Genomic DNA, 16,571 nt, shown 5'->3' with positions numbered 1-16,571 from the left:
TTTTTTTAATTTTGAGTGTCACACCAGATGACCAGAATACGCTCAATCCCTTAATTCGAAACTTCACAAAGCCCAAAATTATTAATTCTTTGCGTCTTTTCCCCGAGAAGTAGCCGAGGGTGAAGCTTCATTGTTCTCAAAATCTCCTGCCTATTTCGTATTGCGGTGAAACCATAGATTCTATAACAGAAGAGGCAAATAAGCAGACGTATAGGTATTCTTTTTGAATCTCTTTTGTTGCTTCTTTTTTGTTTGAGCTCGCTGGTTATTTGAGAAAAAGCTGGCACATAAGTGGACGTATATGGATTTAGGGTTTTTTAAAGTATGTTCCTCGTGATTTTGAAGTGATAAATTAATATATCTGGCTTGATATGGTAGTTTACTATTTCGATAATTCATTTATTTTCTTAGGAGATAGTAAAGTTCCAAGTTTTGAAGTCGCATTTTCCAGATATCGTTTCAAATTTCTTTCAACCCATTTGGCAAATTGCAGGCTGCAGCTATATAAAGTTAGGTGATTTACTAGGTATAGTTCATCTTGATTTTGGTCTATATTTTCTTCCTTTGAAAACATTGATGTGGTGGCGTGAAACTTGATTTAATTATCTAATGTTATAACCAATAATTTATGAGGAATTATTGAACTCAATCACTGAGATTCTCGATATTTGTTAGAAGAGTAATACATGATTGAAGTGACAACACTTGAGCATTGCTGAATGTCTTTGACTTGGCAAAATGCGATTGTAAACTACTGACTGTTTCATGGGTATATGATAATGGATGACTTTGACAAAGAGGAATATGGATTTAATTTGGGTTCTTTAGCATTTTGCTACTACTTTGTATTTCTTCTCTACTTGTTCATTCCAGAATTAAGATGAAAGAAAGTTGTAAAGTTTGGACTTAAAGTCAATTTTTCACCTTTTTGCTGTGTGGGAGGAGAGGCTTGGGGTAGGTACAAGTGGAAAGCAAGGCCAGGTAAGGATTCAAGTTAGGAGCTTTAGGAATGAGCTAGTACTGAATTCTCGTCGATGTGGAAACTGAATGGAGAAAAGGTACATTTAGATATTACTCATCATAGAATTGCATCCTTGAGGAATAGTCGCATATCATTAGTTTCTATATGTGAAGGGACCCTTTGTTTACTCTGCTTATTATCTCTGAATTTCCAAAGATATATCATAGTCAAAACTTAGGTTTTGGCGTATAAGATGTTTTACTACTGATGTTATAGTATATGCAAATTTATTGGTTGCTTTCTATCATTTTCTGACGAAGTTATGTTGGTTATGTCTGCTGTACCTGCAGTGTGGTTCTGCCTTGGGATTCTGTCAACTAGGCTGAGACTTTACATGATGAGTGACTCTTTTATTCGAGTGAAATCTTCTTTTCCCTTCTGGTTGAGTATGGATTAAATCATTAAATCCAATTCCTCCATCCCTCTATGCTTCTGTATCTTTAATCCTTACCTGGCTCGTCGTAGTGACACTTAGCCTTTAAACTGAATTCATCAATTAGTTAGGCAGTAAGTACTGCTACAACAACTGAAGATATTCATCTGTCTCTATCTTGCTGGTATTATAACTTTTTAGGTTTGATCCTAAAGAATTTCCCTTGTTGTGAATTGTTGATGCAAGTAACCCACTTTTTTTGTCATCATCTTGTTATTGAAACCTCAGCTTCAAGACATTTGAGATCGTTTCTTTGTGGTTTTCTTTTAATTGCTAGTGCTTGGACTTGGAGTCATAAACCGTAAGTGTATAGAGGTCCTGAGATAGAACACCAATTGCCGCCACAAAGAAAGGGACTTCTTAAAAGCTAGTCTACTCTATATTTGCTTACTTAATTTAGTCAGAAATACCGTATTCTGTCAAAAAAAGTGAGTTAATTTGGAAGTGATCTGAGTCGCTTGGTATTTGTTTGATGAAGGTAGATGGTATCTTGGATCCTAGTATTATAAAATGTTCGTTGACAGTTCATGAAGGCTTTACCTATGTACTTTCTGTTGCAGGACGGTTGTAAGGAATATGGCTGAGCTTCTCTCCATGGCCATGGCTGATGATGATGACATGAAAGATGCCAGTGTTTCTCCACTTGATCTAAATTCTATAGGTGGCAACGAGAGTGAAGATGTTCTTTCACCTGAGGATATAGCATGGGCTGACTCATGCCTCATTAAAGATCTTGCTATATCAGACCATGGCATGGATTCTTCGAAACATGTGTCACCGGACGCTTTTCCTTCCCAAAAAATCTTTTCTGCAGTCTCAAGGGATGACTCTCCTCAAGAATCTCGTATTTTCCCCACCGTCGAAGAGACAGGAATTTCAGGGATGGTAGATGACACCATTGATGATGTTTCTCCAACCAATGAACAAGAAGAGAACACAACTCGTCATCTGATTAACAACAAAGATACAGATAGTTCTTGGTCCAGAATTAACTCAGAAAATGATTTTCCTCCCACCTATAATGAGGATCTGAGATTAGTTGAAGACTCCCATTCTGAAGTAGATTCAGAGTTTTCAACATTTGTTGAGGAAAATTTGGCTGACATATTCAAGGTATGGGAACTTGACATTCCAGATGAGGAAGATGAACTTGTTAAACAGTTCAACAAAGCCCTCGCAGGAAGCTCCTTTGACTCCACCCCTTCAGAAGCCGAAAATCTTGGAGTACTGCTGGACGATAAGTTACTTGATGATATCATTTCTGGCCTTGATGACCTGTCGTTGAGTCCAATAAATGGCTAAGTTATGTTGCAAATTCAAATTCTGGTCGAGAGCATCGGTTTGCAGCTTACTGATTCTGATTTTTTCCTGTTCTATATTTTAGTTACTACCTCTATTTAGCTCGATAATTAAGTAGCAACTAGTGTAAGAAAACAGGCTTTTGTCCTTAAAACTTCCCTTGTATATAAGTATAGATTTCTTATATAATGCTTTCCTTCCTTTGGACTGGAGTCTATTAGCTGATGCAAGAGACTGGGTTTTAGCTTTGGTGCATGAAATTTTTTCTTAAGTTATTTCTTTCAGCCGTCTAAAACTTGAGACAGAAACAATTAAAAGTGGGAATTAGTTCTTAGTAGTTGCAAGTCACAGATATAAATTTGCTGCGACTTACTGAGACATAATGATCCAGTCTCTTCAGCCACACTCATTAGTCTCACATTAACTAAACTCCAGGAGATGGGATTATTTGCACTATATGGCCTTTTTTGAGGTTATTCTTTAAGTTCAGTGAGCTAAATCTCGTCCTTAAAAAGTAGTTAGATAAATTTTCATTTACAAATTTAGCTCACTGGCCTGATAGAGAGATTCTAAAGAGTAGCCTTACAAAATGTCATTTGTGCACATGCCTCAATGTACATAGCCTTTCGGACTTCCACATTGAAATTGTTGAATATAAAGTTATCTGCAACTCAGTAGCTGAGCCAGGATTTTCACTAGGGGATGTCAAAAATTAAAGAAATAAATACACAAAAAAATCAAGGAGATTCAACACCTCATATACATACATAAAAGATTACATATCTAAACCAGTGTAATTTTCCAGCGAAAGAGTGTTCAATTGACACCCCATGGAGCTGTGTGGCTCCGCCACTGCTGGTACTGACTCCGGTGGGAAATAGTAGGTATTCGGTAGATGCAAGCAAACCGGTCCAGGCACTACTGTTATTAAAAAAGAATTGCTGAATAATTGAAAGTCATTGTCAAGCCCAATCCTGGAACTGAACCATGACCACTGATCACCTCGGGATAACCAAAACAAACAGGGAAATGTTACCAAGCCACTCAAGGTAGGATTGCTAATCAGAGCCTCGCGTTTGGTTTCCATTGCTTTGAGCAAAAACCAACTTATTTGTAGTCTAGTGTAATCTGATGCTGATGCCTGCTTAAACCATTAAATAACTCCAAAAAACCAAGTAGAAGAAATCAATGTTTTTAAATTCCACATACCATAATTTACTACTCCTACTATTTATGAATAGTTTTTACGAGGTGGGAATCATTCCATCTATTTCAACCACTTGTACTATATGCCAAGCAGGCAAAAAAACACAAGATTACATGGCAAGCTGACATTGGTTGGAGCATAACAACCTCAAATGAGACATCTTTAGTAACAGATTAGTACAGTTATAAATTCTGGCACTCTGTTTGAGAAATTTGTGTGGCAAAGAGTAACAGTAAGAAGAGAGTGTGCTGAGATAAGGAGATTGTAGTAGAGAGAAGAAAAAAAAATTTAGAAAAAATGGCCTCAGCATCTCTACTAAAATCATCCCCAACAGTTCTTGACAAGTCTGAGTTTGTAAAAGGGCAAAGCCTTCGTCAAACTTGTGTCTCAGTTGTTCGCTGCCACCCCACCAATGCTCCTTCTCTCATTGTCCGCGCTGCTTCCCCGTATGCTGATGAGCTTGTTAAGACCGCTGTAAGTTTTAGCTTAGCAAGTTTATGTTTTGTGTGCTGTCAGTATAAAGAATTTTTACACTATCAGCTTAAGTTGACCTAAAACAATATGCTATTCTCTATATATCAAGCCTGTCTTGTTAACCTGATTATAACCTGTTAAATTGAAAGATTTCTTCTTATGAATTGTTCATTTTAAATAAGTCGTTCTTACTCAAACCAATAAATAGAGTTGGGGTAATAGTCAGGGGCGAAGCTACACTCTGGTAAGGGTGGTCAATTGACCGTCCTTCGTCGTTTTGGAGGTATATAACATATATTGAACACCCTTTGTCAGGGTTTTTCTTACTTCTTTCAAGTTTGAACACCTTTGAGTCCTGGATTAGCCTTTGATTGCATGCAAATTCTTTGCACTTTCAATGTATAAACTTTAATTCTTAGCTTTGAGTTTGTGTTCCGTGGACTGACAATGTAAAAACTTGTTACTGATAGTTAAGTTGACCTAGATAGAGTAATAGAAATAGGTTTAGTTAAACCCATCATTTTCAGTATGTATGTGAAAACCTTGAAAAGTAGTATAAATATCAATTTTTAATCCCATCTTTTCAAAGAACTTAGAGTATTGAACCCATTAAGTTTAATGTTCGATTCGCCTTGAATTTAAAGTAGCAAAATGTTAAATGGAATAAGGGCTTTAACAATGAAGTGTTTGTTGCTTGTAGAAAACCGTTGCATCACCAGGACGCGGAATTTTGGCTATGGATGAATCCAATGCTACCTGTGGAAAGCGTTTGGCTTCAATTGGTTTGGAAAATACTGAGGCTAACCGCCAAGCTTACCGTACCCTGCTTGTGACAGCTCCAGGACTTGGACAGTACATCTCTGGTGCTATTCTTTTTGAGGAGACTCTCTACCAATCAACCGTTGATGGCCGCAAAATAGTTGATGTTCTTGTTGAACAAAACATTGTTCCTGGTATCAAAGTTGACAAGGTATTTTAATCTTCACCCACAACTTGAAAAGGAAAAAAACAAGAGGACGACGATAAAGAGGAAACAATTTCAGTAAAATATATAGTGAACTTTTTAGTAACTTCTATTTTTATTTTTATTTGTATAATATTGGTCTCATGTGAGTTTAAATGCAATGACATGATCAGCGAGAATCTATATAGCCGAACCCAACTTGCTTGGGATTGAAGTGTAATTATAGTTGTAGTAACAAGAGCATGTTATAGGGTGATGAAACCTTAGGTTTGATTCTTAAAGTAACTTTATCTTGTTCAACTTAGAGTTGCTTATCTGGTGAAGCTATCTCAGACAAGATTTAAGTATGCTGATATTTGTTAGGCTTTTATTAGGTTGGTTTCTCCTTATGTACAGAGTGTTAAATGAGAGGATATCAAGTTTAATGATGAATTGGACTGGAATTAGATTTCTATCAAAATCCCCTAATCATTTTATCTGTTAACAGGGTTTGGTTCCCCTTGCTGGTTCAAATGATGAGTCATGGTGTCAAGGTCTTGATGGCCTCGCCTCCCGCACTGCTGCATACTACCAACAGGGTGCACGTTTCGCCAAATGGTATATCCAACAATGCGGCATAATTTTCAAAAATATTGACTTTTTTATGTCTAAATTGATATGTGCTAAAATTATGGTAACTTATGCAGGCGTACCGTGGTGAGCATTCCCAACGGACCATCTGCATTAGCTGTGAAGGAAGCAGCATGGGGTTTGGCTCGCTACGCTGCCATTTCTCAAGATAGTGGTTTGGTCCCAATTGTGGAGCCAGAGATTTTGTTAGACGGTGAACATGGTATTGACAGGACTTTTGAGGTAGCCCAGAAGGTTTGGGCTGAGGTCTTCTTCTATTTGGCGGAGAACAATGTTATGTTTGAGGGTATCCTCCTGAAGCCGAGCATGGTCACTCCTGGTGCTGAATGCAAAGACAGGGCCACTCCTCAGCAAGTCGCGGACTATACTCTCAGTCTCCTTAAAAGGAGGATCCCCCCAGCTGTCCCTGGAATCATGGTAAGTCTCCTCTATTTCTATGAATTTAGCTAGTTTTTAAGAAACTTGAGTTACTCCCTACGTTTCATCTTATATTATAGTGTTTGACTGAGCACAAAATTTAACAAACAAAGAAAGATTGTCGGCACATGGCTCAAGTAGCCTTAAAATGTGTGCTCTTAAAAATTCTATGAGTTATTCTTTTCGGAACAGATTAAAAAGAAAAGTACCGTATAAGATGGAACAGAGTCAGTACTTTTATTTGTCTACATATAGAATATGAATCATTAGTCCATTACTAGTAATATTCTTATGCTTTTCTGAGCCGAGGGTCTATTGGAAACAGCCTCTCTATCCTCACAAGGTAGGGGTAAGATCTGCGTACACAGTATCCTCCCCAGACCTCACAGTGTGGGATAATACTGGGTATGTAGCTGTTGTTGTAGTCCATTACTAGTGATAGATGAATAAGTGAATAAACACTCAACAAGACTAACATAAACATTGGCACTAGGAAGGAAATTACTACATAATTTGTGCTAATTGATTCAATATTGTTGCAGTTCTTGTCTGGTGGGCAATCAGAAGTTGAGGCTACATTGAACTTGAATGCAATGAACCAAGCTCCAAACCCATGGCACGTATCGTTCTCATACGCGAGGGCTCTTCAGAACACTTGCTTGAAGACATGGGGAGGACAACCCGAGAATGTTAAGGCTGCTCAGGATGCATTACTTACCAGGGCCAAAGCCAACTCTCTTGCTCAGCTCGGAAAATACACTGGTGAGGGTGAATCAGATGAAGCTAAACAAGGGATGTTTGTAAAAGGCTATGTTTACTAAGTTACTGCACTGAAGTTTTTATGAAGACAAGAAAAAAGGATGATGAGCTGAATGACTATAGTGAAGCAGAGAAATGATGAATTCTCTCATATGAGTTATTATGCAATTAATAGTAAAGTCATAGAGAAGAGTATTTTTGTTTTTGATTACCTGTACTTTTTTAATGAACAAGTTTAATAAACTTTATTGCTGATTGAGATTAGTTAGTGTTGCTTAATGAATTATAAACCTGGAATTGTTTTGTGCTATATTTTATCTTGAAATAGCTTCTTGCTTCATTGTGGATACCATTAAAGTGGTAAAAATACTTAATGTCAACATGCACGTTTATACAGATTAGGTAGAACAAACATCACTTTTAGCTCGTGACTGAAACTATTTAAATTCAGTAGGTATATAAAATTTATATATTTTTTGTATATAATATACAGAAATGTGTATATATAAAAAACATATATTTTTTCGACTATTATTTTGAGAGTGGCTATACAGTGTCATTTTTCCTAAATTATTTTAATTCTAAGTAACCAAAACTACATTAGATGTTAAAGAGGTGGCAAATGGGCGCGTTGGGCAGGTCAAGATGGATTGGGTCAATAAATGGGCAATTGCCCAATGCAATCAAAAGTGTACTTGGGCTAAGATAGGCTAGGTCAAGATGGGCTAAACAATGAGTCATAGCCCAACCCACCCAACTTGACCCATGTTTTTTACCATGCTCATTTTGTATAAACAAAGCCTTTTACCTTTTATACACCTATGTATGTGTCCTACTTTCTTAGCTTCTTCATAATTTGTTCATTCCATGCACGAACGATGAATTGCTATATATATAATTTCAAATTTTTAGCTAAGAAACACATATAGATTAATCTTATACTCAACTATTCATAAACTTTTATAATTTTCTAAAACTAAATAAATATTTAAGAGTGTATAATAAAGAAGAAGAAAAAAAAAAGCAAAAAAAAAATAGCGGTTGAAAAAAAAAGACAATGTTTCAGAAAATCTTTTGAAGAAAATTTTTGTGCAAGACAAAGGTTTAGCTAGTTGAATTTTTTTCCTGATGTTGGAATTGTTCCATTAATAATTCATTTGGAAAAGAGCCTTCCAGCCACACAAAATTTTCAGAAAAGTTTGTTGATTAAATCTTTTAGAGAAAAACAACCCATATATATATATATATATATATACACACACCTTTGATCTTTGTAATAATATATATTAATACATTAGTAACAAAGAAAACTGCTAAAAATTTAAACCATGTATAGAATACCTTTGAGGTATTTACTGAGTATCCAGATTTTTGGACTATAAAAATGGAGAATAAGAAGATGAATCATGAAATAGGCGAAAACGAGGGGAAAATCTCCAAGAGATTAAAGTCATTTTTTGTTTATGGGAGAGTGAGAGAAGAATCAAATTAATAATGTTGAAATAATTACTGATAAAGATAGAAACTGATTCCTCATTTTTTAATAGGGGCAGTAACGTTTATATGGTAGTTATACTAAATATAGGCTATAGGCTTTGTTTTAAATACAATATATCACGTTCTGGCTGAACTTGTGCTTTAGTACTTATTTTGAAAATCACATTTTAATTCTTTAAATTTCTATAAGGTAAATAAATCTATAATTTTTGAAATAAACCAAAAGTTGTGTTGTTTACATAAATAAGTTTTAAAATATGAGCTACCGCATAAAAACCTCCTATTTATTTTTAGAGATTTTTTCTTTCCAATACCATATATGAAACCTTATTATTAAAAATGTGCATAGTTTCTATTTTACCCGCCCTGTCCACATTTCTTCTAGAGTTATTATACCAATCATTAAATACTAGTTAATAGGAGTTGAATCTTCCTAATTTGTCGAGCTAAAATTGAGGAACAAATATTCTAAAAAGATTTGGCGTAAATCAGATCAAATCATATTCTTCCAGATATTCCTATTTAGGCGCGCTACAATTATGGAAGCAAATATTCTTCCAGATATTTTCGACCATTGATAGCCATTGAAAAGCTTGAAAGGTTTGAATTCAAATTTGGGTTTTCAAAAATCATTATTTGTTTGGATTGGGTGTTGTTGAAAATAATCGGGAATATGGTTTGGAGTTTATATCTCAATTTTGAGGGGTTTTGGTGAAGATTAGACTTGGTTTTGACTGAATTTCAGATTGAAACTCGAAGAAGAAGAAGAAGAAGAAGAAGAAGAAGAAGAAGAAGAAGAAGAAAAAGAAGAAGAAGAAGACATATTGCATAAATTGTAGATTATTTGTATTCTGATTGTATATGCTTTATTTTCTGTTTTCACAAATAAAAAACGGCTAAAACTTCTATAAATCTTCTGAAAAAACGCAACTATGTCAAAAATCACAATTATGCTACAATTAAATGGGAATTGGGATATAAAAATTCAATGTACCCAGTTTGTAGATATTTTGTAGATAAATTGTAGATTATTTGTATTTTAATTGTAGATGCTTTGTTTTCTCGTTCTCACAAATCAAAAACGACTAAAACTTCTACAAATCTTCTGCAAAAAACGAAATTATGTCGAAAATACCAATTAAACTACAATCGAATGGGAATTGGGATATTAAAATTGAATATACCCAGTTTGTAGATATTTTGTAGATGAATTGTAGATTATTTGTATTCTAATTGTAGATGCTTTTTTTTCTGTTTTCACAAATCAAAAACGACTAAAACTTCTACAAATCTTCTGCAAAAAACAATCTACAATTTATCTACAATTTTTCTACAATTTCTGCAATATGTCGTCTTCTTCTTCTTCTTCTTCGAGTTTCAATCTGAAATTCAGTTAAAATCAAGTCTAAATCTTCACCAAAACCCCTCAAAATTGAGATATAAACTCCAAAACATATTTCCAATTATTTACAACAACACCCAATCAAAACAAATAATGATTTTTGAAAACCCAAAATTAGGGTTTAAGACCTCTTTCTTACACTCTCTTCTTCACCAACCTCGTAAACAACATGACAACCTTAAACCCTGTCTGTTCCAAAACAAACCAAATTCACAAACAATTCCTACATAATCAACGTCCAATTTATGCTAAACCCATTTCTTGTCTCTCTTTAAGAACCCCACCCCCACCATTTTCCACCTCTTTCTTCTCCATTAAAGCCACCTTTTCTCAAAACCCTAACCCATTATCCCTCAAAACCCTAATGAAAAATCCCAAAACCCATTCTCATTCCTCAAGCCGACACTCGTTGCTACAGTTACTGCCACTGCCCTTATCTTTTCAAGATTCTATTTTTTCCCAAAACCTTCAATTTCTGCTCAGAATTTTGCTCCTCCTCCTGCTGCTGTGGAAACTGATGTGAGAGAAGCAGTTTCAGAGGAGGAAAAAGAAAGGGCAATTGAGGAACACTTGGTTTCAAACCCGGATGACGTGGAAGCATTAAGGAATTTGATGGAAATTAAGATAAAGAACAAGAAAATGCTTGATGCTATTAGTATTATTGATAAATTGATTGAGGTGCAACCGAATGAATCTGAATGGCCATTGATGAAATCCCATTTGTATGTTAACATTGGTGAGGTTGGATTGGCCAAAGTTGGGTTCAATGAGATATTAAAAAAAGACCCTTCTTGCGTCGAGGCATATCATGGGCTAGTTATGGCTGCGTCGCAAGATGAGTCGATCGAAGATTTGAAGGGGATTGAGAAAATGATTGAGGAGGGGATGAAATTGTGTAAGAAGGAGAATAAAAAGACTGACTTGAGGGATTTTAAGCTATTGCTTGCACAAATTCGGGTGATCGAAGGGAAATATGAAGATGCATTGAAGGTTTACGGGGAGTTAGTTAAAGAGGAGCCTAGGGATTTTAGGCCTTATTTGTGTCAAGGGATAATATACACTTTGTTGAGGAAAAGCAATGAGGCTGAAAAGTGTTTCGAGAAGTATAGAAGACTTGTACCACAAGGGCATCCCTATGCTAGGTATTTCGATGAGAATATGATCGCAACAAAGGTTTTTGCACAGAAGGTGGAGAATGAGAGAGATGGGTCGAAAAGTTGAATCGAATAAGGGTTTGGTTCAGTTGAAGTTCAAGATTGGATGATAGAGGTATGGTGGAAAATGGTTTGCTTTATATGTTATTAGCTTGATAATGGTTTTAGCTTACTAGATATTTCGATTTAGTTTGTCTGCTTTGCATAGATTGGTTGTTATATCAGTTACGGATTAGCTATTAGGGTCAGAAAAGGAAAATTTTTGTAAGTGAGGAGAATGATGCTCAGGCTCGTTGATTATCAGCAGGTTCTTGAATGATGTAATATCATAGTTCATTTAATCAAGAATGAAAGGGCGAATTATGCTTTGTGATTTTGTCTTAGTACTTTTGAAATTTCTAACAATGTGCTTGATATGAGTTGTCCTTATCCAAAAAAATGTGATTTATATGTGTTGTGAGTTTGAGGTGGAAGACACAGAGACTGCATGTGAAATTTTGCTGCTATAGTAATAGATATGTAAAGAGCAGTTTCATGAATGACTCTGCTTCATTGTCAACGTTCCGGTTTTTCCCATCGATAGTTGAATGTTTGGGTCTTTTTACCTTACCTGATAAAAAAAAAAATTTTGTTTGGATCTGGTTTTAATCACGATCTCATCTAGTATAAACCTTACCCCGTGGGTATAGTGTGTTTTTTTTAAAACTTCACTTGGTCTTTCCTTTGCAAAGATAACTAGTTTTGAGCAAGTCTAACCATCAGTGCTTTAGAATATTTCTTTATGGTGTTTTGTTGTCTGATAAAACTTGTACTGTACCACCACAGTTAATCATGTTGCATGGTGTCTGGTGCGGGCCCCGTGCCCCTTTGAAAATTGGGAGGGTTGAGTACCATCCACGCTTGGTTGTACTCATAACCACGTCAGGTCTCCATGGGGAAAAAGTGAAAATTCACTGTCTTGAAGGTTTTATTTTGTTTTGATAAGTCTGTCTTACAGATAAATAAACATGACTCATGACTGCAAGGTCTGGTCTAGATTCTTATCCTTGTATAGATGCGAAAGAGTTTTGCAATAATACTAGGTTAGCGAGCACACTTTGAGGAGGCAGGCATTCTTGTCATTGCAGTTGTTTCCTGGAATATATGTTGGATGTTCCTAAGCAGTTATTATGTTCTTGCCTTTGAGTGTTGTCAAAGGAGTAGCTTAAAGCGCGCTTAAGGCCTAAAGCGAGAGTGCAAAACATGTTGAGCGTTTCGCCTCGCTTAGCGGGCGCTTTAGTGTCATCATCAAGGCTCTAAGGCATACTTCCCCTTGCCAATGAATGTTGTCCTGAAGAGCCAGGATTTCCTTGATCCATTCTCAAGATCTCAGGCCCCCCTCTTTTTGTCGTGCTCCTTTTCTTCAGTTAGAGGTCTGAGAGGGGAGAGGGGGAGGCAACTGAAACTTTTAGAGTCGAGATTGCCAGGAATTTCGCCCGCATCCGATCCCAATTCTTGTTCACGTCGGATGATCGTGTTGTGTGAATTGTGCTCGCATGGTACTGGAAGATCGGAAGGAGAAGTGTTATAAGTTTTTTCCTTTTTTTTTTGAAACCCAAGTCAGTAGGTTGTTTACTGAATAATTGATATTTCACTTTGTTATTCATACTTATGATTATTAGTCTTGGACTATACATATATTTTGTATTTTCTTCTTCATTAAAGCCCACATTTTATTTGCGCTTTGCGCCTAAAGCCTCCATGGACCATAGCTCTTTTTGCGCTTTTCGCCTTTGATAACACTAGCCTCGATGTGGCTTTATGTGGACACCAGAAATATGTATTGTTCTTTCTTGTCTTGCAGTGTGTTTATACCTGTTTTATATTGGTCATTGTTTCGGTTTAGTTTTGCACAACTTTGTTGTTAATTGAGACTCGACTCTTGAGTCATAGTTGAGTTGTTGCTCACCTTGGCACTGGCTGCAGATCTTGTTTTCCTTCTTATAGCCTCCTGTTTGTTGATTTAGTGTTCATCCTAGGTACTGCTTCTTTTTTGGACCATTTCTCTGTTTGTTCGTCATCTTTGCGCATGCGTCTTACGGATTTTCTCTGCATCGTTCTAATTTTATCGGACGTCCAGAAGGTACTCATCCTAGGTACTTGCTCGAATCAGTTTAAAGTTGAGGGTCTTCTTGTCTTTGTGGTTTTGCTTTTGTATTTTGATCACTTGACGTGAAATACTCATCATGGAATTATGTAGATCATGGAGTCCATTGATGCTATTTCCCTTTTCGGGGTCGTTTGGTAGGATGCATTAGAAAAAATAATGCATGCATTAGCTTTTGGTATTACAAATCCGTTTGTTTGGTACACTTTCTCTACCTATGTGTTACTAATGCAAGTATTAGAACTAATCTCTGCATAACTAGTGCTTGCATTACTAACCCATGCATTACTAATACATACGCCTTATTCAGTACTATTCTTATACACCCTATCAAACGGCCCCTTCATGTAAATAAGTTTGCTATTTAAAGGGACATTCATTTCACTGTTGAATCCTCAAGTAGAGCTTGCTGCTTAATGCAGAGTTTTGGCAGCTATCTATTTCGAATTCATAGGTTAAGAGCTCGTTTGGCCATGAAATTTTTTCCTTTTTTTCCAATTTTTTTTTTTCTTCGAAATCAGTGTTTGGTTATAAAATTTTCAATGTTCACTAAGATGAATTTTGGAATTTTTCGAGAATTTGAAAAACTCCAAAAAATTATTTTTCAAAATTTTCACTCAAATCACTCATAAAAATTCGAAAACAACCCAAAAATATATTCATGTCCAAACACAACTCTAATTTTTAAATATCATTTTCATTTGATTTCCTAATCAAAATGTCTTTATTCAGGTGGACTCTTGTTGGAATTTGCTTGCGCAGGTGGGCCTAAAAGAATTAACTTGGCCCATGCATTACTTCTCCTTGTTATTGTGTAGTCCCTTTGTTGAATTAGGCCCTGATCAACAAATCAATTTTTTCCCATAGTTTAGTGAAGGGGTCTTGGAAACGGTAAAGTTGTTTCCATGTGATCTATAAATAACGGGTTCGAGCCGTGAAAGCATCCACTAATATTTGCATTAGGGTAGACTGTCTACGTCAATACCTTGGGGTGCGGCCCTTCCCCAGACCCTAAGGCGGAATATTTTTTTTTTTTTGGCTGGTTTAGTGGTATCAGCGGAGGTTCTGGGTATTTTCCAGGCAATATGTCTATATCCCGCCCCATCTTGAAATAGAACTGACTAATCCTAACTCAAAAGGTCGAGAAACTCGTTGATTCATTTTCTAATCGTATTTTGGGAGCTCCGTTGAGGGGTGAGGCATTTCATACTGTTTGTTCACCCAAAAAGGAAGTATAAGAAAAGGAGTTAATATGCTAATGATTTAGTTATGTAGTATTATTCTCTAAAAGATAGATAAATCAAGAGAAAGTGAAGCTTCTCTTAAATGTTGAGGAATTGATCAAAATTTAAAGTTGCATTGTTACACTTGGAGTAAAAATATCTTTTGTATATGTGAAGATGAAAAAAAATAATATGTGAAGATGAAGTTTTAGGGTGTTCTTTGTAAAAATTAATTTGAGTACAGAGATTTTATTTATTTATTTTGAAATTACAGGAATGACAAAAGATATAGGAAAAGTCTTTGATTTTTTGTAATTTAAAGAGATAAATTTTAACATGTAATCATACCACGAAACTTCAGTCTAATGATATTGGTGGGAGTTATTAACATAATATAGCTGAGTTTGATCTTCATTGTCTCTTACCTTTTACCACCATGTAATAGGAAAAAGCACCAAAAATCATTCAAACGAAAGGTACTTCCACCGTTTCGATTTAGATAACAAATTTCGTTTATCGAAGATCAAATTGTATGAAGTTTGACCAACGCTTTAAAGTGCATTTTTTTAACTACATTGACATGAAAAAAATTACTACAATTTATAGTACTTAAAGTTTATTTAAATTAATTCTCGATAAGTAAAATATTTCAACTAAATTGAAAGAGATTGAGTAATTATAATTGGTCCTGGAAATATAAACAAATTCCTCTTTCCTTTCTTAATAGCTGAGCTTCTTTTTGTTTTTCAGCTCTGTTTGGTGGCAGAAAATTATGGGTCAATGATGATATTATATCACGTCATATCCTGTGTGACAATTCTTCTTCCTTGCAAATCTGACACTGACAATTTTGGAAAATCAGAGTTAAAATCGTAGCTAAAATAACGCAACTTGATAGCAACTTATCGTGATACTATATTACTTGTAATTAAAGAACATTTTTTACACATATAGAAGAAATGATAGAAGGCGCCTTCTTTTCTTCTTCAAAATGTCATTTTTTTCATTTCATAAGTAAAAGTAGAGCCGTTACATAATGTTGAAAACATAATTAAATAAATAAAAGGCAGAATAGCCTAAATGGCACTTGTACTTCACCCACTTTGTCATGTCGGTCCCCAAACTTACATATTTGTCAATCGAACACTTATACTCATTCAAAACGTGAATAATAAACGCTTATCCAACGTGGCTTATCCTATGTGTCATATGTGGCTGCAGTGCGTGATTCACACGCCTGTAAGGGGCATGAAGACAGTAAAAAAAGCCCTAACGGTAATAATTTAGCCTATTTAACATCCATCTTCTTCTTTGTACCTTATTCTCCATTGTTGAACATTGTAGAAGCTAAATTTAGCAAATCTGATGCCTTCTTCTTTCTTTGTTAGCTTCAACTGTCAAAAATAGAATTTTAATTTCATGTGAATCTTCTTTGCCCATCAATTTTTGCAATCTCCTTTTGTTTTGAAAGTGGATTTTTTTCTGCTTCTCCTGCAACAAATACGCTATTGCCGCCTCTTCTCCTTCAACAATGAGGATGCAACCTTTGTGTTATTGTGGAGTTGCTGCAGATCTTAAAATGTCACGAACACCCACCAATCCTGGGAGGTTCCTGGGCTGCCGAAGATATGAGATTGGTGAAGGTTGTGGCTTTTTCAGATGGGTTGATCCTGCGATTGAGGAAGAACACTACAAGACTCTTCTTGCGGCTCTTATTAAGAAGAGTGATCGATGCCATTGTCAAAGAAGTCAAGGAAGGTCGAAGTTGAGAGTTGCTGCTATTATAATTGTGGTTGTACTTGTTCTAATGTTAGCTATTATGTTATTTGTTTAGGATTGATAGTGCACTTTGTTATTTCCTGGGTTTAGGCTACATATTTTGTGTTGATGTAAAATTTTGTTCATGAAATATATTGACAAAGGCTCCATTACAGCAACAAGTACT

The 16,571-nt window shown here is 35.6% G+C and overlaps 3 protein-coding genes across 6 annotated transcripts; all 3 read left to right on the top strand.

Moving 5' to 3' along the window:
- Positions 19-2,997, top strand: LOC109223945. Of its 4 annotated transcripts, none has more exons than XM_019388566.1 (3): positions 19-214; positions 948-1,058; positions 2,015-2,997. In XM_019388566.1, exons 2-3 carry the CDS (start codon positions 1,048-1,050, stop codon positions 2,754-2,756), a joined length of 753 nt encoding a protein of 250 aa, XP_019244111.1. In that variant the 5' UTR covers positions 19-214; positions 948-1,047; the 3' UTR covers positions 2,757-2,997. The 4 variants fall into 4 exon arrangements, with proteins under 4 accessions (XP_019244111.1, XP_019244260.1, XP_019244187.1 ...); XM_019388715.1 differs by lacking the exon at positions 948-1,058 and adding an exon at positions 412-526; XM_019388642.1 differs by lacking the exon at positions 948-1,058.
- On the top strand, positions 4,160-7,468 carry LOC109223866 (fructose-bisphosphate aldolase 1, chloroplastic-like). Its single transcript, XM_019388366.1, has 5 exons — positions 4,160-4,434; positions 5,135-5,404; positions 5,886-5,995; positions 6,085-6,445; positions 6,988-7,468. Exons 1-5 carry the CDS (start codon positions 4,258-4,260, stop codon positions 7,264-7,266), a joined length of 1,197 nt encoding a protein of 398 aa, XP_019243911.1. The 5' UTR covers positions 4,160-4,257; the 3' UTR covers positions 7,267-7,468.
- LOC109223781 (protein SLOW GREEN 1, chloroplastic-like) lies at positions 10,242-11,640 on the top strand. The gene has a single exon (XM_019388247.1). It carries the CDS (start codon positions 10,716-10,718, stop codon positions 11,322-11,324), a length of 609 nt encoding a protein of 202 aa, XP_019243792.1. The 5' UTR covers positions 10,242-10,715; the 3' UTR covers positions 11,325-11,640.

Source organism: Nicotiana attenuata, chromosome 1, assembly GCF_001879085.1.
Source record: "Nicotiana attenuata strain UT chromosome 1, NIATTr2, whole genome shotgun sequence".
In the NCBI taxonomy this organism is placed as follows: Eukaryota; Viridiplantae; Streptophyta; class Magnoliopsida; order Solanales; family Solanaceae; genus Nicotiana; species Nicotiana attenuata.
This window is presented reverse-complemented; position numbering and strand designations above follow the sequence as displayed.